This window comes from Neomonachus schauinslandi, chromosome 5 (genome assembly GCF_002201575.2).
Source record: "Neomonachus schauinslandi chromosome 5, ASM220157v2, whole genome shotgun sequence".
In the NCBI taxonomy this organism is placed as follows: domain Eukaryota; kingdom Metazoa; phylum Chordata; class Mammalia; order Carnivora; family Phocidae; genus Neomonachus; species Neomonachus schauinslandi.
In genome coordinates this window covers 152,882,453-152,903,537 of record NC_058407.1, presented here as the reverse complement: position 1 = coordinate 152,903,537, position 21,085 = coordinate 152,882,453, and the positions used below count along the sequence as shown (strand labels likewise).

Sequence of the window (21,085 nt, the reverse complement as noted above, 5' to 3'; positions counted from 1 at the left end):
CACTTTGGTCTTCTCATGGTAGACTAACATTTTAATTCTTGTAGGAAACTTGAACTTTCATGGTAACCGCAAGTAAAAAAATAAAAATGTGTAATCAAAGACTTTAACTCTTTAAACCTCCCTAGTCAAAGAACCAGAATTGCTTAGTTTGTCAGGGCATTTTCTTTTCTAAGTTTCCAGGGCAAAACCATTGCCTGGCTTAGCAGAAAGAGATAATAAAATGTTATGCAACAGGTAAAAAATCTTTCCAGTTGCCTTTTCCCCATTTGGAAGGATACAGTTTTTCCTTCCCTCTGAGTAGTTTGGCCTAAGTTCCTCCTCTTTCTGATTTGTAGCTTTACTATTTGCATACAATGCTTAAGTTGACTCACTCAACACCAAGTTCTGCAGGTCTCTAGCATTTCTTGCTTGTGACTCAGCCTGCTTAAGCAAAAGAGCTCTTGATTACAATAGCAGCTTAACAGAACAAAACTTCTAAAAAACACGCTTTTAATAGCACTCTCGATTTCCAAACATATACAAGATATTTTCTAAGAAGAACCAGCCTGTGTAGTTTTCAAATTAGACATATTTGAGCAGGGGACCAGCTTTCCTAGACGGAATGTGGATCGTTCATAGGGAACTTCTGAAACTCAAAACTAATCTTGTAACCTAGGAAAATTTGGCCTCCAGATTTGATGCTTTCACCATTGTATTCAAAGTGTAGTCTGAATTTTTCTTAAGGACTGACCCTAGGATTGGATGCACAGTGTTTCAGGAAAAATGTGTTTATGGGTTGCCAGCTATTCATGCCGATACGTTTGAGTGCCTTTTGTGGATCTTGTTCTTAAGGACCTTACGATGTGGTAGGAAAACAGACATCAGAACAATTAGAAACTGTGGTACAATCAGCGCCAAACAACACCAGTGCTGTAAGTGAAGATGTGGGGGGTGGGGCAGAGAGGCTCTAGGTCAGCTTGAAGAGTCAGGAGAGGAGTCCTGTGGGAGGTAAAATCTCAGCTGGGCTTGAAAGACAGACTAGAGGGTGAGGTGGCATTCCAAGTAGAGGTAACAGTATGTGTAGAACTACAGAAGCATGAGAAGCCGTGGCGTTTTGGGGGAATGGCAGGTGTTTCAGTGTGCCTGAGGGATGTGGAATGAAGGGGATGGGGAGAATGACAGTGGTTGAGACCGAACTCTGAGGGGCTTTCTTTGTATGCCTTGCTGAGTTTGGATTATCTTTTGTGGGTGAAGGGGAACTATTAAATAATTTTGAGTAGGGATGTGGCATTTCACATGGCGTGTGTGTGTGTGTGTGTGTGTGAGAGAAAGAGAGAGAAAGATCTTGCCAGCGATAGCGTGAAAGTGGTTGGAGGGAGCAATCCCAGTAGTAGGGAAGCTGTTTGTGAGCGTGCTGCAGTGAAGATGTCAGGGGCCTGAACTGTGGAATTACTGAGGATGGGTAGATACTCAGGAGTAAGAATTTACAAAGTCTGGCTTAATCTGATAAAACTTGATTGCTTGCATGTCCCGCATGGGTCAGTAGCCTGAAGGGTGCCCTGTTCCATACAGTCACTCAGAGACCCAGGCCGATGAAGATCCCACTATTGTATGTTGTCTTGGTCACCATGGCAGGGGGAATGATGGCTGGGATGTCATGTGCCAGCTCTGCTTAGGCTTAGAAATGATAAGAATCACATCTGCCTACAGCTCATTGGCCAGAAACAGACACATTTCCCCCACCTCACTGAAAAGAGGCTGGGAAATTGGGGGAGCAGATGGACTGTTGGGTGAGCTGCTCTGTGCCACAGTGTAGGGATTTGAGTGAGGTGGTTTTTTTCTGAGATTATTTCTTCATCAGTATAACAGTAGTACCAACCTCATAGGGTAGATGTGGGGACTAACTGCCATCATGACTCTACAATGCCTGGTGTTGTGTCTGGCACAATAAGGCCGTTGGAGGAACCTTTAAGTTTGATCTTGAGATTGAGATTTTCTCACTATGGGTCATATCTAATTAGTGGGTTATAACCAATGATTAAAAACCAAACTAAAGAAAAGAAATAGCATAAACTAGAGTGAATCCTAGAAATGAGGGCAAATACTGCTTCATGAAACTTTTGAGTTATACATGTAGTTACATGTGTGTATATGGTCTGGAAGTGAAGTATTACTTCTCACTGAAGGCGGCGCTTAAAGTATGGAAGACACTGGACTAGGTAAAGCTTTATACATACCAAACAAAAAACTACTCTTATTTTAAAAAATTTTGGGGGGCACCTGGGTGGCTCAGGTGGTTAGGTGTCTGCCTTCCGTTCAGGTCGTGGTCTCAGGGTCCTGGGATCTAGCGCGCCTTGTTCCCTGCTCAGTGGGGAGTCTGCTTCTCTCTCTCCCCCTGCCCTGCCACACTACCCCCCCCCCGCCCCGCCCCACTTGTGCTTGCTTGCTCTCTGTCTCAAATAAATAAATAAAATCTTCAAAAATTTTTTGAAATTGATGGATAGTACATTGTAAAACTTATGTAAGCATTTGTGGACATTATTGTGTAAAAGTGGCTCATACCATGCGTGTAGGTAGATTTGTGCAGTGCACTTGGTACATAGTAGATGCTTATTTTACATTAGATTCTTTTTTAAAATGATTTATTTGATAGAGCGAGAGAGCACATGCAGGGGGAGGGACAGAGGGAGAGGGAGAGAATCTCCAGCAGACTCCCCACTGAGCACGAGTCCAACGTGGGACAATCTCAGGACCCTGAGATCTGACCTGAGCTGAAATCAAGAGTTGGACACTTAACCGACTGAGCTGCCCAGGCACTCCTACATTTGCTTCTATAGAAAATGTTTGTCAGGTGCCAGTTAGCCCTTTTCACGTTACCATACGCATTCCTTGCCTTCTTGGAACTCGTAATACAAGATGCAGTCACTGAAATAATAGCATCCTTTCTCTCTGTGGACTTGTTATTTATTTATTTATTTTTAAAGATTTTTATTTATTTTTTTGACAGAGACATAGCGAGAGAGGGAACACAAGCAGGGGGAATGGGAGAGGGAGCGAGAGAAGCAGGCTTCCCGCTGAGCAGGGAGCCCGATGCAGGGCTCGATCCCAGGACACTGGGATCATGACCTGAGCCAAAGGCAGACGCTTAACGACTGAGCCACCCAGGCGCCCCTGGACTTGTTATTTTTGACCACCTGTTTGGGAGCCATGAATGTTTATGTTCCAGAGGAGGAAAGGATATATAATGCCTTCAAGCCTTGAATGCATATTAGAAGTAACAAATTGTTTATTATAATAAGGTGTCATAATAGATAATTCTTAAAAAAATTCAGTCAGAAGAACTTACCAGGGGAGAAACCAATGAAATACTTTCTGGTTTTTATTTTTAAGTTTTTTTTTTTTTTATTTTTTTTATTTGAGAGAGAGCATGAGCAGCGGCGGGAGGGGGCAGACAGAGGAGAAGCAGACTCCCCGCTGAGCGGGGAGCCCGATGCGGGGTTCGATCCCAGGACCCTGGGATCACGACCTGAGCCGAAGGCAGACGCTTAACCAACTGAGCCACCCAGGCCCCCCAACTTTCTGGTTTTAAAAAAAAAAAAATGTTTTGGCCTGGAAAAAACAAGTATCAAAGATGTCCTTAAGATTGTTAGGTTGACTTCTCGTGCAATGAGTAGCTGGTGTCAGCCGACTGATGAGCAATGAAAGATGTGCTGTGCCTTTCGAAGGGCAGTGGTGGCTAATGACTGTTTCATTTGGATAAGCCAGTTGGTGATAACTGAGTAAGTAGCGCCCCGGGTGAATAGGAGTTAATCCTGGCTGCCTGGCAGAAGTGGATTTGTTATATAATTTATGGCACCCAGAAGCCCTTTGGGGAGGTCTTTATTGTCTTATTATCAAGACAGTATCCATCTCAGGCCTGAAGATGAATTCTCATTGCTCTCATCTAGTTCCACCAGAGTGGTTCTCATAACTGAAAGGGTAGCAACTTGCTGTTAAATGCCTGCACTTGGTTTTTGCTTTGACACGAAGGTATGTTAATCAACAATGGGTATTAGAAATCCAGAAATGTTTCAGTTCGTGATTTATTAATAGTTTGAGGGCTTTTTTTTTCTTGTTAAACTGATTTAACTTTTGAAAAATGGGTCATGTTCAGGGTTTCAAACATTTCCTCTTTGAATAGCCTCAAAAAACGTTTATTAACGTTTGTCTTGTAAATTGCTGCTGCAGTTCATTTGTGTCAGTCCTGCCACAGCTAAAACTAACACGGGAGTGTCAGATTGGCTTTCCGGCATCTGACACAAGTGGGCTCCTTAACTCTTAGTGCTGGTGGATGTCCACTGTTAAACAAGCCTGTACTATTTTTTATGACTCACTGAGAAGTCATGTGGTGGTGTGATCCCCCTCTTCAGCGACCAGCACTTAAACTTGTAATTTTCAATGTATTGTGTTAAAACAAATTTCTAATTCTGGCTATTTTTCTTTTCAGTTCTAGACCTAAAATTGGAAGCTCTATTTTTATAAAACACTCTCCTAGAAAAGTCGCCGGTGTTGCTACCCAAATATCATAACTGGGCCCGGGGGGGCGGGGAGAGCAAAAGCTAGCTGTTTCACATGGTTAAGCGGAATGTGTGGGTCTGCCTGCCAGCCGGCGGAGGTGGAATCTGCCCTTTGCTTTCTTGGCAAGTGCATCTGGCTTTGAAGGCCGTGATTAGGACTTTAGTTCTTGGCCTTTTCTTGCTGTCCTATAAAACATAGTCCATTGTCCGCTGTGGTTCCAAAGAGATGGAGGGCCTTGATGATCCACGTCTCTTATTATCTTTGATGAGGTGTGTGCTTCAGCCCTCACTTAAAAGCCACTCCGTCATCGACCAAATTTTAGAAAATGTAACAGTGGAATAGAAATACAAAACTGGCCGTGAGTCCTTTGTGTTCAATATGCAGTATTCAGAAAAAAACTGCTGGGTTATGCCCCTGCATCTCCAAACACCTTAAATGTGTGATGCCTTAGTTGACTGAGGTAAAGAAGAGGCAGTTCAAATCAGCACCAGAAGGCTTTTCACTGGAGTTCACGTGATTGGCAAGCCCTCGGAGCTTCCCAGAGTGCTGCTTGAATGAACCCTCTGGACTTGGTCCCTTGCTCCGAGGAGAGGCTGGAGTGCTATCCATCATTACTGTGAATTTTTTCCAAGGGACTGAGGTGCATGTCAAAAAGAGGCACGACAGGATGAACATGTTCCCGTTTCAGCTTTAACTTTGGCTCTTGCCGGGTTTGAGGTGAACGTTAGCTTGTGGCATGCGGAGAGATGGGGTCGTATATGCTGGCCGAGAAGCTGTGTTTGTGTCGCATCATCTGAGAACCGATGAGGTGGAGAGTACGTGGAACAAGGAGACAATTCCTGCTTTCTCTTCCCTCTGAAGGTAGAGGAGTGCTGGGAGGAGAGGAGTCCAGGAGAAGTTGGACCTTAGGGAGCAGCTCTGGAGAGGTGAAGTTCTACATCCTTAGGGCTCGACCGCCTTTACTGTTGAGTATTTGGTAACGTCATCATATAATTAGAATTGGTATAAACGGCTACTGGTTACTGAGTAGTAACTTGTGCTAGGGACAGCACTAAGTAGGTTGGACTTACCATTTATTCAATCATGAGTCAGTACATTTCAGGTACACAGACTAGTGCCTTGTACAGAAGTGCTCAATAAATAACAGTGATTATTACTCACTCAACAGATACTTATCCAGCACTTGCTTATGTGACATAGCTTAGGTGCACAGGACAAAGGGGTGAATAAGATAAAATCCCAGCTCCTGTGGCACTTTGCTTCTGGTAGTGGGAGCAGACAGTAAGAAGTTAACAGGAATTTCAGAGAGTGAAATGTGCTGGGAAGAAATGAAACAGTGTGCTGGACCCGAGTGAGATGGTACTTTAGGTCGGTCGGCCGGGGAGCGCCTCTCAGCATTCTAACAGAGACCCATCTGATGTGAAGGGGCCATTTATTCTTCACTATGACACTGATTTTCCCAGTTCTCAGGTGAGAAAACTGAGGCACAGGTGATTAAGTATACGCTGGGGAGCAGATAGAGCCGAGCTGTACACACGCAGTCATGTGCATGCAGAGCGTGTCCCGCCCTTCTCAGAAGGAGTGAGACTATACTGGGGCGGCTGCAGGGGCTGCAGTGTCTGCAGCTGGGTTACGAGTGAGGAGAATGAACGTGGTTGCAGTGTAGGTAAAACCCTGATGCATGTCAGAAGAGTTAACATGTAATTTCACAGACCCCAATCATTGGATGCAGAGTTTGAGTGTATGAGTGTGTGCATGTATGCACAGTTTAGTCTGGGTCCAAAGCTATCCTTGGATTTTCAAAGATATTGATGCCCAAAAGCGCTTATGGTGCTGCTGCTTAATTTTAGGATTTTCTCATAATCTGTTTCATGAAAATAGGGCCTAGCTGTGAGGGCAGAGTTTTGATAGCATTGCAATGCCATTTGGTGGCAGCGATTTTGGCAGGTCAGTATGGGCGGGAAGTGGGCAGGAACGGGGCTGGAATCGTCAGATGTCGGTCTTTGCCAAGCTTCTAGGACCGGGTTGCCAGCCATCGGGTATAGAGCTCTATTTTGATTTAATTACCTGCTTATCTTTACATGTGTTAATGAACCCTTTGGCTTCATGCCATATGAGTGCCCGTTTATGAAATAAGTAACTGTTTGAAATAAAAAAATAAACCCCAAAACTTGAGGCCTCAAGTTTCAACCTGCAGGGAATGTATTTCCAATAAAGGCACACAAACACAAGCATTTCCTGTTACAGTTTTTAAAACCTGAATACTTTCTAAATAGGCTCTTCAGTGCTTGAAACCAGAGAGAAATTGTTTCAGCAATAGTAATTGAAACCAAGAGGGTAGCCAAATTCTGGTCAGATCTGGCCTTTCAGTTTCATAGGATGTGGTTTAGATCAAATATCTGTTTCAGCTGGAAGATTGATCATGTTGTTATTGCAGGAGCTCTTGCTTTACAGCTTTTCACATGGTGTCTGAGTGCTGGGAGGAGGTTCCTCCTTGGGAACATGATGACAGAACATGCGTACACAACAGAAGAAAGCAGCTGTAAGTGCTCTGTGGCCTGTCTGCTTGAAGGAGGCCGAAGGTTGTAAAAATTGCAATTGGAAAGGTTCTTTTGCTCATTAGTCATATCAGCTTTTAAATGGCATCCTGGTGGTCCACCCAGTTGCAATAGAATGTTACAGTTTGCTCGAGTTTGGGATTATTCGTCCTGGTGTTCAGCTAAGGGGTGAAATTGTGGCCTAGTAACTTGGTCCTGGAGGATGAATCAGAAGAACCTAGGCATCAGATCTTCTTTCTTTGCTCTGTGAGCAGAAGAGATCTGAGTGACATAGCAATGTGTTTGTTAGTAGGGACTCTTTCTGTTGTGACCGAAAACCTGACATCTGGCTTATGCAAAAGAGGAATTCATTGGCTCGCATAACTGTGGGGCTCAGGCTTTGATCTGACTTTAGGTAGTACAGTTGGATTCTGGGTGCAGATAATGCCTTCAGAATTCATTTTCTCTTTGTCTCTTGGCAGTGATTTCATTCGTGGGTCCTACATACATTTGAAGTGAGACCCATATGATAAGAAGGGACCATTTAATCCTCACAGTGACTGTTTGGTAGGCATTACTATTTTCTCTGGTGGCTCTCTGTGGCAGGATGACTGCAGCAGCTCCAGCTTCCTTTACTTTCAGTGCTAAGATTTATTCTGTCTGCTGAGGTCACCTGTATATCCCTAACCCAGTCATTGAATCCAGGGGTATGTGAGGCCCAGCTGGGCCTGAGTCACATAGTCCATTGTGAGCCCCACCCAACTATGTGGCCAAGAGTTCAGGAGAAGGATCTTCTCTAGTGAAAACTGGCTAGTCACCTGAGGAAGAGCCTGGGTGCTGGGGACGCAGACCAGTCTCTGTTGCACGCAGTCATACCATTCGATCTAGTCTGAAGCTAGAAAGCCCAAATAATAACTCTACAGGTTAAATCCAGCCTATTAACCATTTCCAGGGATCCCACAGTTCCATTTTGAACGAGCCTCCCACACCCTGTAGGAATGTGATTCTTCAGGTTCTGCCTCTTCCATGGGCCGGCTCCTTCTGCCCCGGCGCTGAATCTCTGGTTCCGGGACTGTCATTCGTGAGGCCTTAGTTGGTGGTGGCAGCGGCTGCTGCAACTTCTGCTGCTTTCTGATGGGAGTGGGCACAGGTCGAATTTATTTGAAAGAATAACAAGGAAAAGTTAGATAAAATTAAAAGGTGCCCTGTGATCAATCTTTTTCTCCCCATTATGTAACAACACCATCTTGGAATCCTTGAAGCCAGACTCATTGGATCTGTCAGCCTTTTTGATGTGATTCACAGTGAAGCAAGTGATCTTTCTTAACCTGTTTCCATTCTCCTTTGGTGGTTGGATATTTTCCCTTAAACACAATGTCTTAATGTGCTTTTGGTAAGGATTTTTTGCAAGAAGTTGAATTAGTTGGCAGATATGCACACTCCCAGTACACTATACAAAGTTTATGTTATATATATATACACACACACACACACACACACATATATATATAATTTTTTTATACATCCTTTGATCTGTTGGTTCCACTTATAGGGTTTTATTCTCAGGAATTATAAGTGTGCTGAGTTTTAAGCGCATGTTGTTTGTTATCAGAGTAATGTTTATAATAGTGAACTATTGGAAGCAAGCTAAATGTCCGACAATAAGAGACTAAACTGACCTGATTTAGTATGGTACCTCCATTCAGTGGAAGACTTATGTGAATATTAAATGTTTCTTTTTTTTTTTTAAGATTTTATTTATTTATTTGAGAGAGAGCACACACAAGCAGGGGGAACGGTGGGAAGAGTGAGAGGGAGAAGCAGGGAGCCCAATGCAGGGCTCGATCCCAGGACCCAGGGATCATGACCTGAGCCAAAGGCAGACGCTTAACTGACTGAGCCACCCAGGCGCCCCTGAATATTAATATGTTTCAACAGAGAATCCCAACCTTTTTGCACACCCTCTATAGTACAGCACCAAATTTTTGACAGATTGAATAGTAGCAGGCTATAAATGGTCTATAGGTTACATGACATAACTAGTGTGTTTGTGGTTGTACCAGTACTACCACTGAATTGCTGCTCTTTTTTTTTTTTTTTAGATTTTATTTATTTATTGGAGAGAGAGAACAAGCAGGGGGTAGTGGCAGAGGTGGAGGGAGAGGCAGGCTCCCCGCTGAGCAGGGAGCCCGATGCGGGACTCGATCCCAGGACCCTGATATCATGACCTGAGCTGAAGGCAGACGCTTAATGGACTGAGCCATCCCGGCGCCCCAGAATTGCTGCTGTATAAAAGCATTCTGTGAGAGGAGAAGATTTATATGAAAAAATGTTCAATGGAAAAGATTGCAAAATACAGTGTACAATATGATCCCACTTTTGTTCGAAAGTTCTAAGCGCATAATGTAGACATGCATGTGTTTTCCGTGTGCCTTCCTTATGTGCTCATATAAAAGACTAAGAGGATATACTCAAATATTAATTGTAAGTGGTGGGATTTTTTAAGCTCTGTATTTTCTAAACTTTACAGAGTAACTATGTAATATTTTTGAATTTGGCTGCAGGAGAGAAAGCCTTAGTGGCCTCACTTCTCTGACCAGTTTACTGATGTGGTTGAAAACAGATATTCTTTTATTATACAGCTTGCTCTTTTCTCCCTCTTCCTCTTCCCGTCTACTGTGCATTAGCAGTTAGCTTCCATCATAGGCCTCTAGGAAAAACATGATAAATGTGGCCTTAATGGATTTGGATTTTTTTTTTTAAAGAATTAACAAACATTTAAGAGATTGATTAGTTACCACATGATGAACCTGAGGCCTTCTTAGAGGAAGGGTGGCTCTAGAAACCACATCTATACATTTGTGGTAATTCTGGTGCCCCTTTAAGGCATTTAGATGCAGTCATTTATCATCTTTATATTGGGTTCCTTCCTCATCTTTCAACTCATTTCAGTTTCCTTTCTTGCCTTTCTTTTACTTAGGGGCAAAAACCAAAGCTTATCTCCAGTTAACTATTTTTCAGTCACTTTGTGACTACTGAATTGCTCAGAAGGAGACTGAAAAGTGAACAGTTGATGTGGTAATTGGGTGTTTGAGGACTACTCATCTGCAGTCAGGTAAGCCTCTAGGGGGGCTGGTACCCATTTGCCAACTGGAAGCCAGCAATCAGTGCCTCATCCGTGGTTTACCTTCAGCGGGGCCTAAGGAGGCTGTCTCTTAAGAAAGAAAACAAGCAGTAAGCATAAAAGCAGAGATGAAGAATGCAGCGGGCATGCCATTTTTATTCTGGTACCACGGAGCACAGATCCAGGACAGCCCTCGGCTCTTAAACCAGGAAGGAAACTGAAAAAGCTGGAGCAGAAACAAAAAGAGTAGCGAACCTAGAAATCCGGTGCCCCTTAATGATGCCCGATTTGCACATAAGTGGGTAGCCTGACCTGTCCTGATCAGTAGTGACAGCAAAAAAAGATTCCAAGTGTGGGTCAGTAGAATGATATGGCCCTTTTTTGGTTATTTTGAGGCATGTGGGATTAAACATGTAGCTCATTCCTGGAGCTCAGAGACCAAAAATGCTTCATTATTTGGTATTTGGAAACTTTATAGTACATGCGTGTGTTGGCTTGGTTGGATTTGGCAAGTAGTATTGGTTCTAGCCAGCCCACACTGGCCTCAGGCCTCCGACTGGATATATATTCTTGCTCTAGTATATTTGAGGTATGCCAGGTGAGGACCAGTAAGAACACTTTAAAAAGAAAATTACTCTGGAAAGCTGGCTGGTCTTAGTCATGTGACCTAAGATTATTTACAGAAATAAAACCGGTTGGTTTATTTTCTTAAAAAAAAAAAAAAAGTCCCCCTGCCCCAATCCCTCTTTTCTTTTCTTTTGCGCTTTGGAGATTTGTTGATATAAGAAGTCATGTGTTCCTACCCAACCCTAACTGCTGCCTTAGCTTGCTGCTGTAGTACATTTTAGGACAAAAAGTCTTTTAAAAGCATGAAAATAGCAGCAGACGGGTCTCGTTTGCTTTGGCAGAGGGAATGGCTTTCCCTCCCAAATAGCTCTGGGTAAGAGACCTAATCTCCAAAGGTGATCTTGTAAGTTCCAAGGTCCAAGTGACAGCAGGCAACTCTACATATCAGGTACTCCCTCCGTCTTACCTTCTTGTTTTGTTAAGTTTACTTTCTAGGAAGTAGTTTACAAACGGCCACCACCCATTCCCTATCTTTTTCTCAGGTCATTCAGCATCTCTAGCTGCCAGGTGGGATCAAGGGGCTCTTGTGGTCTGGCTTTGAGACTCCCAAGGGGGATGGCTTCTGCCAGGACAGTGTGTTAGCCCCTGGCGGCTGGAGAAGAGCCATCTGAGGAATTCATGTACTCATGTTCTCTGGCCTGTGGTTGTCTGGCATATATAGTAAGAAATAAAAACATGCACCCAGCTAGCTCTAAAGACTGTTTAGATGAAAGCTGGAAAGTGGTTTCTTATTGCCCCTCTGCAGAAACACCAGCATTTGCTGGTGGTTTCTTGCTTCCGAATAGACACTAGATGGGAACAGAATGGGCTGGGTAAAATCAGATGGGTCCCCTCTCTCCAGGAAGTCTCCAAGTAGATCACAACTGCTTGCTGACACTGATTTTTGTTGCCAGCATTTGCCTCCTGTTTTTTAGCTCCTCATTTCATGAGGTTGTTCCTTGGGTGACAGGCTCCCCATCAGCAGCCAGTGCACATTCCTGAGCAGGCTTCCCGACCCAACCAGCGGCAGCAGTGAGCCAGCTCGCTCTGGTCTGTTTTCCGTATGCCAGGGCCTCTTGCTGACCCTGCAGAGATCAAACTAAGATGATTAAAGAGAGGCAGGCCTGCAAAAGCAGTGTAATCTTTCACCCCTTGTTCAGACTGGAGTAGCCCCTGCTTGCTCTCTCCTCCTTTTGGACTTCTGGTCTCATTTTCTCTTGGGTCTGATAGGCTTAGGCAAGAAGTACAAGAACCATTCACTGAGCAGGCAAAGTGCCAGTCCTTAGAAGGCTTGCAAATTTAGAACTTCAGCCTCGTTGGATGCCAAAAAGTGAAGGTAGTCCCAGAACATTAAACTTGGAAGCACTAGTCTAGACCCCTTACTTTAATGTTGGGATCACACAGACTCGGAGAGGTTAAGTGACTTGTTCAAGGGCCCACGCCGCCTAGAGGTACAAGACCAGAACCAAACCTGGGAGTTTATTCTGTATCTCTAGTATGTTTAGGTGTTGCTAATGTACCTTCCCATCTTGGGCCATCATCATCTCCTTGGCAGAAGGGTGTATCTTTGGGATACATCATAGCAGAGAATAGTAGTGAGACCAGTGAGGAAGAATGGCGGGTTTAGAACCAGACGGCCTGGATTTGAATCCCTTTTCCTTTGTAGACAGGCTGTGGGACTTCAGGCCAAATTCCTTAATCTCTCTTCAGTTCTCCTCTCTGTAAAAAGCTTATATGGTGTCTTCCTCATATGGTTGTAGTGGGTTAAATGTGACCGTTAACGTGAATCCCCTCCGTACATAGGTGTAATCTAAGAGATACCGCTGTTACTAAATGTTTTAAATCACCTTTCCACATGGACCCAACCAGATTGGCCCTTTGACTCTTTCTTTTACATTTGGTGTTTCCAGTCATGTAAAGATCAAACAAAAGCCAGTTCTTGGAAACTTTCCCACGGGGTGAACTTTGGAGTCTGACAGGCTGGTTTTATCTCCTAGTCACCCTGCTTAGTAGTTAAGAAACTTGGGTTTCCTCATCTGTAAAAAGTCTGTGACAGGCTAGGTGGTTGTGAGGGCGAAGGCGATGATGCAGAGGAAGCAGGCAGCCCCGTGTTCCGCACATACCACTTCCCCTAGTCAGTCCCTCCACCTTTCTTTCCGTAACGCTAGTTCACACTCCTCTCTCCTTTTCCTGTCTCCAGTCACTCTGTGTCCTTGTGTGGTGTAGCCCTTCATGGTCCTTCTCTCCCATAACAGGTCCTTCTGTTTCAGCAGTAGATAGTTAAGCCCAGGAGACCCAGGGACTTGCCTGCACCTCGCTTTGTGGAACTGCCTATGAGGTAGCTCAGCTCCTGATCCCTCTCTGGAGCCAGAGCAGCGGCGGGGACCACGGCCCCTGGGATTGCCCCCAGCCCGGCAGTGCCAGCTCCAGGCAGGCGGCCAGGCCCGCCCCCACGAACAGCCAGGGCTGGCACGGCGCAGGCAGCGGGGGGCTGGGGCCGCTCTGCAGAGAGGGAGGGTGACAGAAGCATCTGGAGCGAGATTGAAGGAGAAAAGCTGGAGGCTGAGCCTGATCCAGCATAAACTGAGCAGAGTTACTGGCATCGATCTTTCAGGTAAACCCCAAAACTACAATTGTGCCGAGAGGTAGGTTTCCAGGGGTGTGTGTATGTGCTTGTTTTCTTTATTCTTCCTGCCTTGCCTTTCTCCCTGCCCCTGGCTCCATTTAGCTCTTTATGCCCCTTAGCAGAAGCAGGAGAACAGAGTCCCTGTGAGGACAGGGAGGTTGGGAGCTGCTCTGGGTACCTGAGGAGTCCTGCATACCTGAGCTGCCCCCGCCCCCCTCCCCCAAGAGCCGCACTGGCCACTGAAAAGAGCACTGTTCTAGGAGCAGGGAGGATTGATTCTGTCACTGAGTTGGCAATAACAGCAGCAGCTATGATAAACGTTAACACTTCCTGAATACTTTCCGTGGGCAGAGCATCTCACGTGGATTATCTCCTTTACTCTGTCTTGAAGTACAGCTGCCCCATTTTAAAGTGAATGCTGACAGTCACATGTTGTGCCATCACCATGATTCACATCCAGGTTTGTCTGCTCCAAGAACTCATCCTCCTAATTACTCTGCCCCTGTTTTCTCCCTTCGTAGATAGCTCCTTGATCTTGCTATGCCTCCATTTCTTTTCCTGTGAAATGCGTGTAGTAACTATTTCATAGAGCTACATTTATGTATCATGATTATAACATACTACCAAATACAGAGTGGTATTTGTTAATAATGGCGCTCTGATGCTGATGAAATTTGGCTTTTGGGGTGCCCACATTGTGCTGAGGCTTTCTACTTCAGAGAGGCGGCCGGGATGACCAGCTGGAAAGGCAGCTCCATTAAAGTATAAATGAGTATCAAGCTAGAAATCCTGTCTTTTTTAAACCTACAGAGCTAGGACCAAGGGGAAAGGAGTCTGGAACTGGCTGGAAGCTTGCCCCAGGCAGGGAGAAACCACTGGGTTCAAGGTGTCCCTAGAGCACAGCAAATACCCAGCCTGATTATACTCAGCATCAGTCACAAGGAAGTCTGATCCTATGGAGAACCCGCTCCTGCAGGTGCTCTGGGCAGTGGTGCATTTGAGCAGGGTCAGTGCTGTGGTTCAAGAGACTGTTCTTCAACAAGACCCAAGCACAGGACTCAAGGCAGGGGTAGGTGTCCTGGCCGGGCCTGGGAAAGCTGAGCCCGAGCCCATTTTCAGATGGGACAAGCTCGGGCTTTCATCAGGCTAACCAGCTACTGTTTGGCTGCTAATAATAATGATAGCTGTCCTCGGTCGTTTCCAGGAAGGCGGGCGGGGGGGGGGGGGGGGGGGGGGGGGGGGGGGGGGCCCATTTGTTCGGCAGGTACCCTTTATCTGCATTTCCTGACGATATCCTTACAACAGCTCTATGAGGCAGATACCATTTTGCAGGTTGAGGAGATACAGGTTTCGATCAGGGTCAACAATAATCACTGGCAGAGTTGAGCTTTGATTTCCGAGTCGGAGCTTTTAACCGTGCCGATGGACTGAAACAGCACTGCTTTAGGGCATCTCTGGCAACGCTGAGTCCAAGGGCATCATGACTGCCTGGATCACGGTGGCAGGGCTCGCTGGGAGAGGGCAGTGGGTAGGACACCCTTCCTGAGCACTGGGCACAGACAGTGTGTTGTGCTCTTTCCAGTGGCTGATGGTAAACCTTGCTGTTCTGGGATCGCTGTGGTGACTCTGGAGGTCAGGACACCCATCCGTTGGTGGGCTTTACCTCGGCGCTCTGCTGGAGGTGGACTCGGCAGTCTAGCCTAGTACTAAAGGTGTGTTTCTCAAGCCAGACATTGTGTGATGTTGGATGATTTGCTTTGTGCCTCAGTTTCCCTGTCTTCAAATGGGGTTGTGGTGAGGATACCTGAGTTTTAGTGTCCATAAAGTGCTTATTAGCGTAGTGCCAGGCATGATATCAAGTGTTCAGTAATTGATAACTGCTATTACTAGCTTTTAGCCATCAGCTAGCAAGTCCAAGGAGACTTCCAACTTTAAAACACTTGAAGTGCTGTCAGCCTGGGACACCGGGCTTGTGTGAGACTGAGCCTGGGGAAAGCTCTGGGGGCAGAACTGTTTTCCCAGGGAAAGAGGTAGACATAAAAGGGAGGCCACTGAATAATCAGGGGCTGTAGCACCATCAGATCTGAAAATATTTTCTTCTGGCTTGAGATCATCACTTGCCTCAACCCTCATCCGGAGTGGGGGCATTTCACAGAAAGGGACCAGAATGGAAGGAAGAGATCTGACCTTCTGGTACTAGCTGATTGATCATCTGTTCAAATTGATTTTCCCTTCCTTTTTCTCCTCTGCTGGTCATGTTAAAAGCCTTCAGGTTCTGCTGTGTCGGGTCATCAAAGATGCTCTTATGTGGAGGGCCGTTTGGGTAAATGGGATTGGGGCCTCTTTGGGAGGCCCATCTGTTCTGTCCCTACCTGAAGGCCTTGGCGCCAGGATTTGGAGGAAGCTGGTACAATGAAGCATCTGTCCTGTGGGGGTGGGGGTAAGTGGCCTGGGGTAGGTGGGTCAGACGGAGGCCAGGAAATCCTCTTATCCTGCCAGGTACCTGGGCCTCCCTCAGCAGCAGGAGCTGAGCAGCAAACCCTGGTGAGTCAGCGTGCCTGGGAATTAGAGTTGCCAGTCTGTGAGCATGTGGGGTTTGTGTAAGTTTGGGCCTTTTGTTTCTTTTAGCACTGTAGTCTTTCGAAACACAAATCTGGAAACCAGACCTTCCACATGGTATAGTCCTGCTTGTTTTGAGATAATTCAGCCCGAACAGTTGCTTTCCTTGTATGCGGTCTTCCAAGAATTAACCCCCTGCCTTTTAAAATTTTAATAGGTTGTGCTTATGGTTTATTCGCTAAACTATTAAAGCATAAAAAGACTTAAGAAAACATACATGGGTCTTTTTCCACAGCAGAAAACCCTTATACGGTTTCAGTGGGGGTTTTTTTGTTGCTGTTGTTTTGTTTTGGTTTTTGAAGCCTAAGTGGAACTGCAAGTCTTTTGAGGGCATGTATGGGCATGTCTTTCTGTCACTTACTCTCTTTGAGGGTGGAGAATAGGACACACCCTGATACGATGAATCTCCGATGTTATAAGAATGATTCTGGTCGTCATTTTAAACTTGTACACTCAGAATTTACCCATAGGATTCCTTTTGAAGATAACCCCAAATTTATCCAGGCACCATTTGGAGGAAATGAAAGTTCTTTAGGTAAAGTGTAAAGGTCCAACCTTTATAAAAAGCACCCTTCTGCCCGTCTCCTAAGAGCTTTGGATTTGGATCACGAAGGGCCATGAAAGCTTCTTCTAGAGCTGGAGAGGCATGGGACTGACCTTGATTTTGGTCCCTTTACCTGCTGTACTTCTGGCTCCTGGTCTCAAGTTCTCTTAACATTGTAATTTTGGTGGCTGCAGTTAATGGCAGCAGGTAGAATTTTACGGGTACTAAGTTGTAGCTGGAGCTTCTCGTGGATTAGTTGAAGTTAAGAATAAAGTCCTGAGAAGACAGAGGTTGCAGAGAAATCACCTCGCCCCTGGCCAGGAAATTTCTAGCAATTCTTTAAAAAACACTTTTAAATAGCATAAGTAATAAATAAACCACCATGATGAGTTATCTAGCAGTTATCCTACCACTTAGAGATATGTGGATAAATCAGCCCTTCTTTTAAGGTGGAGAACACCCCCTTGGAGGACTGAGCTTGCAGGCCTTGTAGGACCTTCCTGTTTAGTGTGGACTTGGCTTGTACTCTTCCTGCAGCCTCGCAGAGGACCTGGTAGGGGGAGAAAAAGAAACCGGAGGACCAGGAACCGTGGTTGGTGTTTGGCTCCTGTGGGTGGGCAGAGGAAGGGTGGAGAAAGGGCATTTCACCTACTGTTGCGTGGGGGAGTTCCAGAAAGGAATTTGAAGAGATCAGAGACAAATTTTACTTTGCTATTTGGCTAGGACATTGCTTGTAGTCTTGACTCCACAAATCCTTTACCTCATCTTTAGGCCATTATGAAACTGTATAGTCGTCTTAAATGTGGCCTCCCTTTCTCCCTATTCATCCCACTTAAAAAGAAAATCTGAGGATTTTGACATGAGAGACTAGAAAATGAACTTTTTATTTGCACCTTCTGGCTTAACCCAGGACCAAATAACTTTCTTATGTGATGGCAAGTTGGCAAGACAGATTTCCTCTGGAATATTTCTGGCAAAACTGTAGTCTTCCTTGATGCGTTCTGCACATGAATCAACCTCTTTGTAACCTGTGTTACCTTAAGAATTTTAGGAATTTTCTTATTGGTTCTCTGTATGTGTCCTAACCCTGCATTTCCAGCGTGAAGGTGTAGAACTTACGGGGGGAAGTGGTGATGGACTCTGGGTATCTCCTCTGGTTCATGGTTGGCTCACGGAAATAGTGGTGGCCCAGGCCGCAGCGCCCCGCAGGGGAAGGGAATGGAGCTTGCGAATGCCCATCTCCCTGTCCAGTGGTAACTGCTCTGTAATTTTCTTCTAGGTTGGCTGGCTCCTCTGGCTGATGGCATGTTGAGGCACATGGGCCAGTGGCAGCGAGGGCATCTGATCCAGAGGGGGCCACTCTAGAGGCCAGGCCACCAGCACCATGGGCCAGTGCGTCACCAAGTGCAAGAATCCCTCATCGACCCTGGGCAGCAAGAACGGAGACCGTGACCCCGGCGGCAAGCCACATAGCAGGCGGAGCGCAGGCCACCGCGAGGAACAGCCACCGGCCTGTGGCAAGCCAGGGGGGGATATCCTCGTCAATGGGACCAAGAAGGCAGAGGCCGCCGCCGAGCCCTGGCAGCTGCCGACGTCCTCTGGAGATGCTGGGAGGGAGCCCAAGTCCGACACCGAGGAGTCTTCCCTGCAGAGGCTGGAAGAACTGTTCAGGCGCTACAAGGATGAGCGGGAGGATGCAATTTTGGAGGAAGGCATGGAGCGCTTTTGCAATGACTTGTGTGTTGACCCCACGGAATTTCGAGTGCTGCTCTTGGCTTGGAAGTTCCAGGCTGCCACCATGTGCAAATTCACCAGGTTAGTCACAAATACGTCATGTCACCAGGTGAGCGGAGGAGGACGCGTGCACTCCTGGGCAGTGGGGCCCAGCTGGGGGAGAACTGGGTTGGCTTCTTAGGGTTTTGGGTAAGTCTTTCTTTTTTTGACCAGTAACGACCATCTTGGCCTGAAGTTAAGGAATAACCCACGTGATGCCCCGGGGCCGGACGCTGCTGCCCAGCCCCACTGCCGTTTGGGACCTTTCTCTTTGCTTCTGCTCCATTACTTGTCGATTCCCTCACTCCCTCACCCACTTGATATTTATCTACACCTGTCATGTGCCAGGCACTGTGCGCGCCAGTCCAGGGAGCGCCTCCGTCAGCGCGCGTGCACATCACCTCGGCCCTGTGGCCTGCAGAGATTGTTTGTGGGGAGGGGGTGGCAAGGTCACCCCAAGGTGTGGTTTGCAGAGCACCGGCTTATAAATAAGAATTGGCTTTGAGACCCTCCCCCCACCCCCTGGTAGGTTGCCCGACAGACTTCAGATGCCTTGTATCTTCAGCTGAAAAGCAGTCTCTGAAATGATCATCAGTGAGAGACTATGTTGTAACCTCAAAGTGTTATGTAGATGTTAAAAATACATATGCAGTTTTTGTTTTTTAATAACAGAACTTTGATCTCTGGTGGCAGAGTTAGCCAGGTTTATCCAGAATCTTTGGCTCCAAAGATCTCCCTTGGCAGTCACCAAAAGTATTCCAAAAACAAACAACCCATAGAGAATCAAAAGGAAAGCAGGAAGACTCCCCGTCTGGGAGGGGAGTCTGCGGCTTAATCACTGTTGCAGAATGGGAAATAGGGCATTGAGCAGGAGAGACTGGAGTTTCGCTTTGGAAGGATGAATAAGTGAATGAACCAACCACCATCAGCTGCCTACCATGTGCCAGACACTGTTAGAAGCAGTTGACACATACTAACGTGTTTAGTCCTCACCAAAACCCTATGAAGTAAGGTGGTGTTCTCACCATTTGACAGATGAAGAAATAGGACTCATTAGTGGAGGAGTTGGAATTCAGATGCAGGCCGTCCAGCCTCAAAGCCATGCTCTTAACTTACTTTGCTATATTGCCTCTCAGCAGATGGTATTGTTTACAAATATTAATTGTGCCCCCTCCTTCCTGTTGCAGGAAGGAGTTTTTTGATGGCTGCAAAGCAATAAGTGCAGACAGCATTGATGGGATCTGTGCACGGTTCCCTAGCCTCTTAACGGAAGCCAAACAAGAGGATAAATTCAAGGATCTCTACCGGTTTACATTTCAGTTTGGTCTGGACTCTGAAGAAGGGCAGCGGTCACTGCATCGGGAAATAGCCATTGCCCTGTGGAAACTAGTCTTTACCCAGAACAACCCTCCAGTATTGGACCAGTGGCTAAACTTCCTAACTGAGAACCCCTCGGGGATCAAGGGCATCTCCCGGGACACTTGGAACATGTTCCTTAACTTCACTCAGGTGATTGGGCCTGACCTCAGCAACTACAGTGAAGATGAGGCCTGGCCAAGTCTCTTCGACACCTTTGTGGAGTGGGAAATGGAGCGAAGGAAAAGAGAAGGGGAAGGGAGAGGTGCACGCAGCTCAGGGCCCGAGGGCTTGTGTCCCGGGGAGCAGACTTAGTGGCTCTAGCCCAGGAGCAGCAGTAGCAGCAAGGGTCTGCCTGCTGCCCTGCAGCCAACCGAGTAATTGGACCTTTCTGGAAATTACTGAAGATCCAGATATTTTCTACTTTACACCTTTCTCTGCCTTGTATCTGAAAGGGCTCTAAAATGCTGTATCATGTTTTAGGCACTTTCTTCACTTTTTGGTTATTTTGGTTATTTCTTTTTGGGGGGTCCCCCAAAATATTTGAACCTGGCTACATGTTGTGTTTTTTTTTTTTTTTTTCCTTTAAGCCTTCAGCTAAAATAAGCCTGCCATTTCTTGCACAAATTAGATTTTTTTGTGGGGGAGGGCATAAAGCAGGGAGGGGGGGAATGGGACGGTTAGGTTGAATTAACATTACAAGATGATACAGTGCCAGATCTCAGTTTTGCATATTCTGTTTTCCAGGGCAGGTCTGTACTGTGTGTAGTGCTGTTTACAAGGTTGAATTTAGGTTGTAATAATTATTTTAAAAGATTTACACAGAATTGAATAGCAGTGTTAACTGTTAACCATATTGCATTAATTCCCAGGCGATTTAAAGCTCTTGGAGAGCCAAGGCCAGCCAAGAGCATTTGTTGTCTGGTGACAACCCCCTTTTAAGCTAATTTATCCGAAACTGTTATTTTCTTCACTTCTTGCTCATTCCTTCTTTGACCTATTGCATTTCATGTTGAGTTCATCCATCAATATGCTGCACCTGTCAGTCAAGTGAGCAGTTTTTTTTGTTTTTTTAGAACACATAGTACTGAGAACCACTTAAGCATTGAATGCAGAGAAAGCAGTGCTACCTCAGTTTTGCTGGAAGTAGACTTTGATAGTTTTCTTTTTTTGATGAATTTTCTGTATTTTCATGTTGTAAGTGAAAATACTTTTGTTTTTTTTTTCATTTGCCTTGGAGCCAAAGTTTCTGTTCCTGGTGGTCGGAAAACTGTGCCTGCCGGCCAACTGACTTGAAGGAAAACTGTGGTATGGAGCTCTGCTTGAATTTTTTTTTTTTTCTTTAAAGTTTTTTTGAGTATCAT

At 45.8% G+C, this 21,085-nt stretch overlaps 1 protein-coding gene across 3 annotated transcripts in view; it reads left to right on the top strand.

Moving 5' to 3' along the window:
- The window catches only part of DCUN1D3 (defective in cullin neddylation 1 domain containing 3), a 32,839-nt gene extending 12,474 nt beyond the window's left edge, over nt 1–20,365 (top strand). For all 3 annotated transcript variants that reach the window (XM_021692234.1, XM_021692235.1, XM_044915642.1), the window contains exons 2-3: nt 17,872–18,407; nt 19,553–20,365. In XM_021692234.1, the coding sequence (XP_021547909.1) occupies nt 17,977–18,407; nt 19,553–20,036 (915 nt within the window). In that variant the 5' untranslated portion in view covers nt 17,872–17,976 and the 3' untranslated portion in view covers nt 20,037–20,365. The remainder of the gene's footprint in view (nt 1–17,871; nt 18,408–19,552) is intronic.
- Nucleotides 20,366–21,085: the final 720 nt, after the last annotated feature.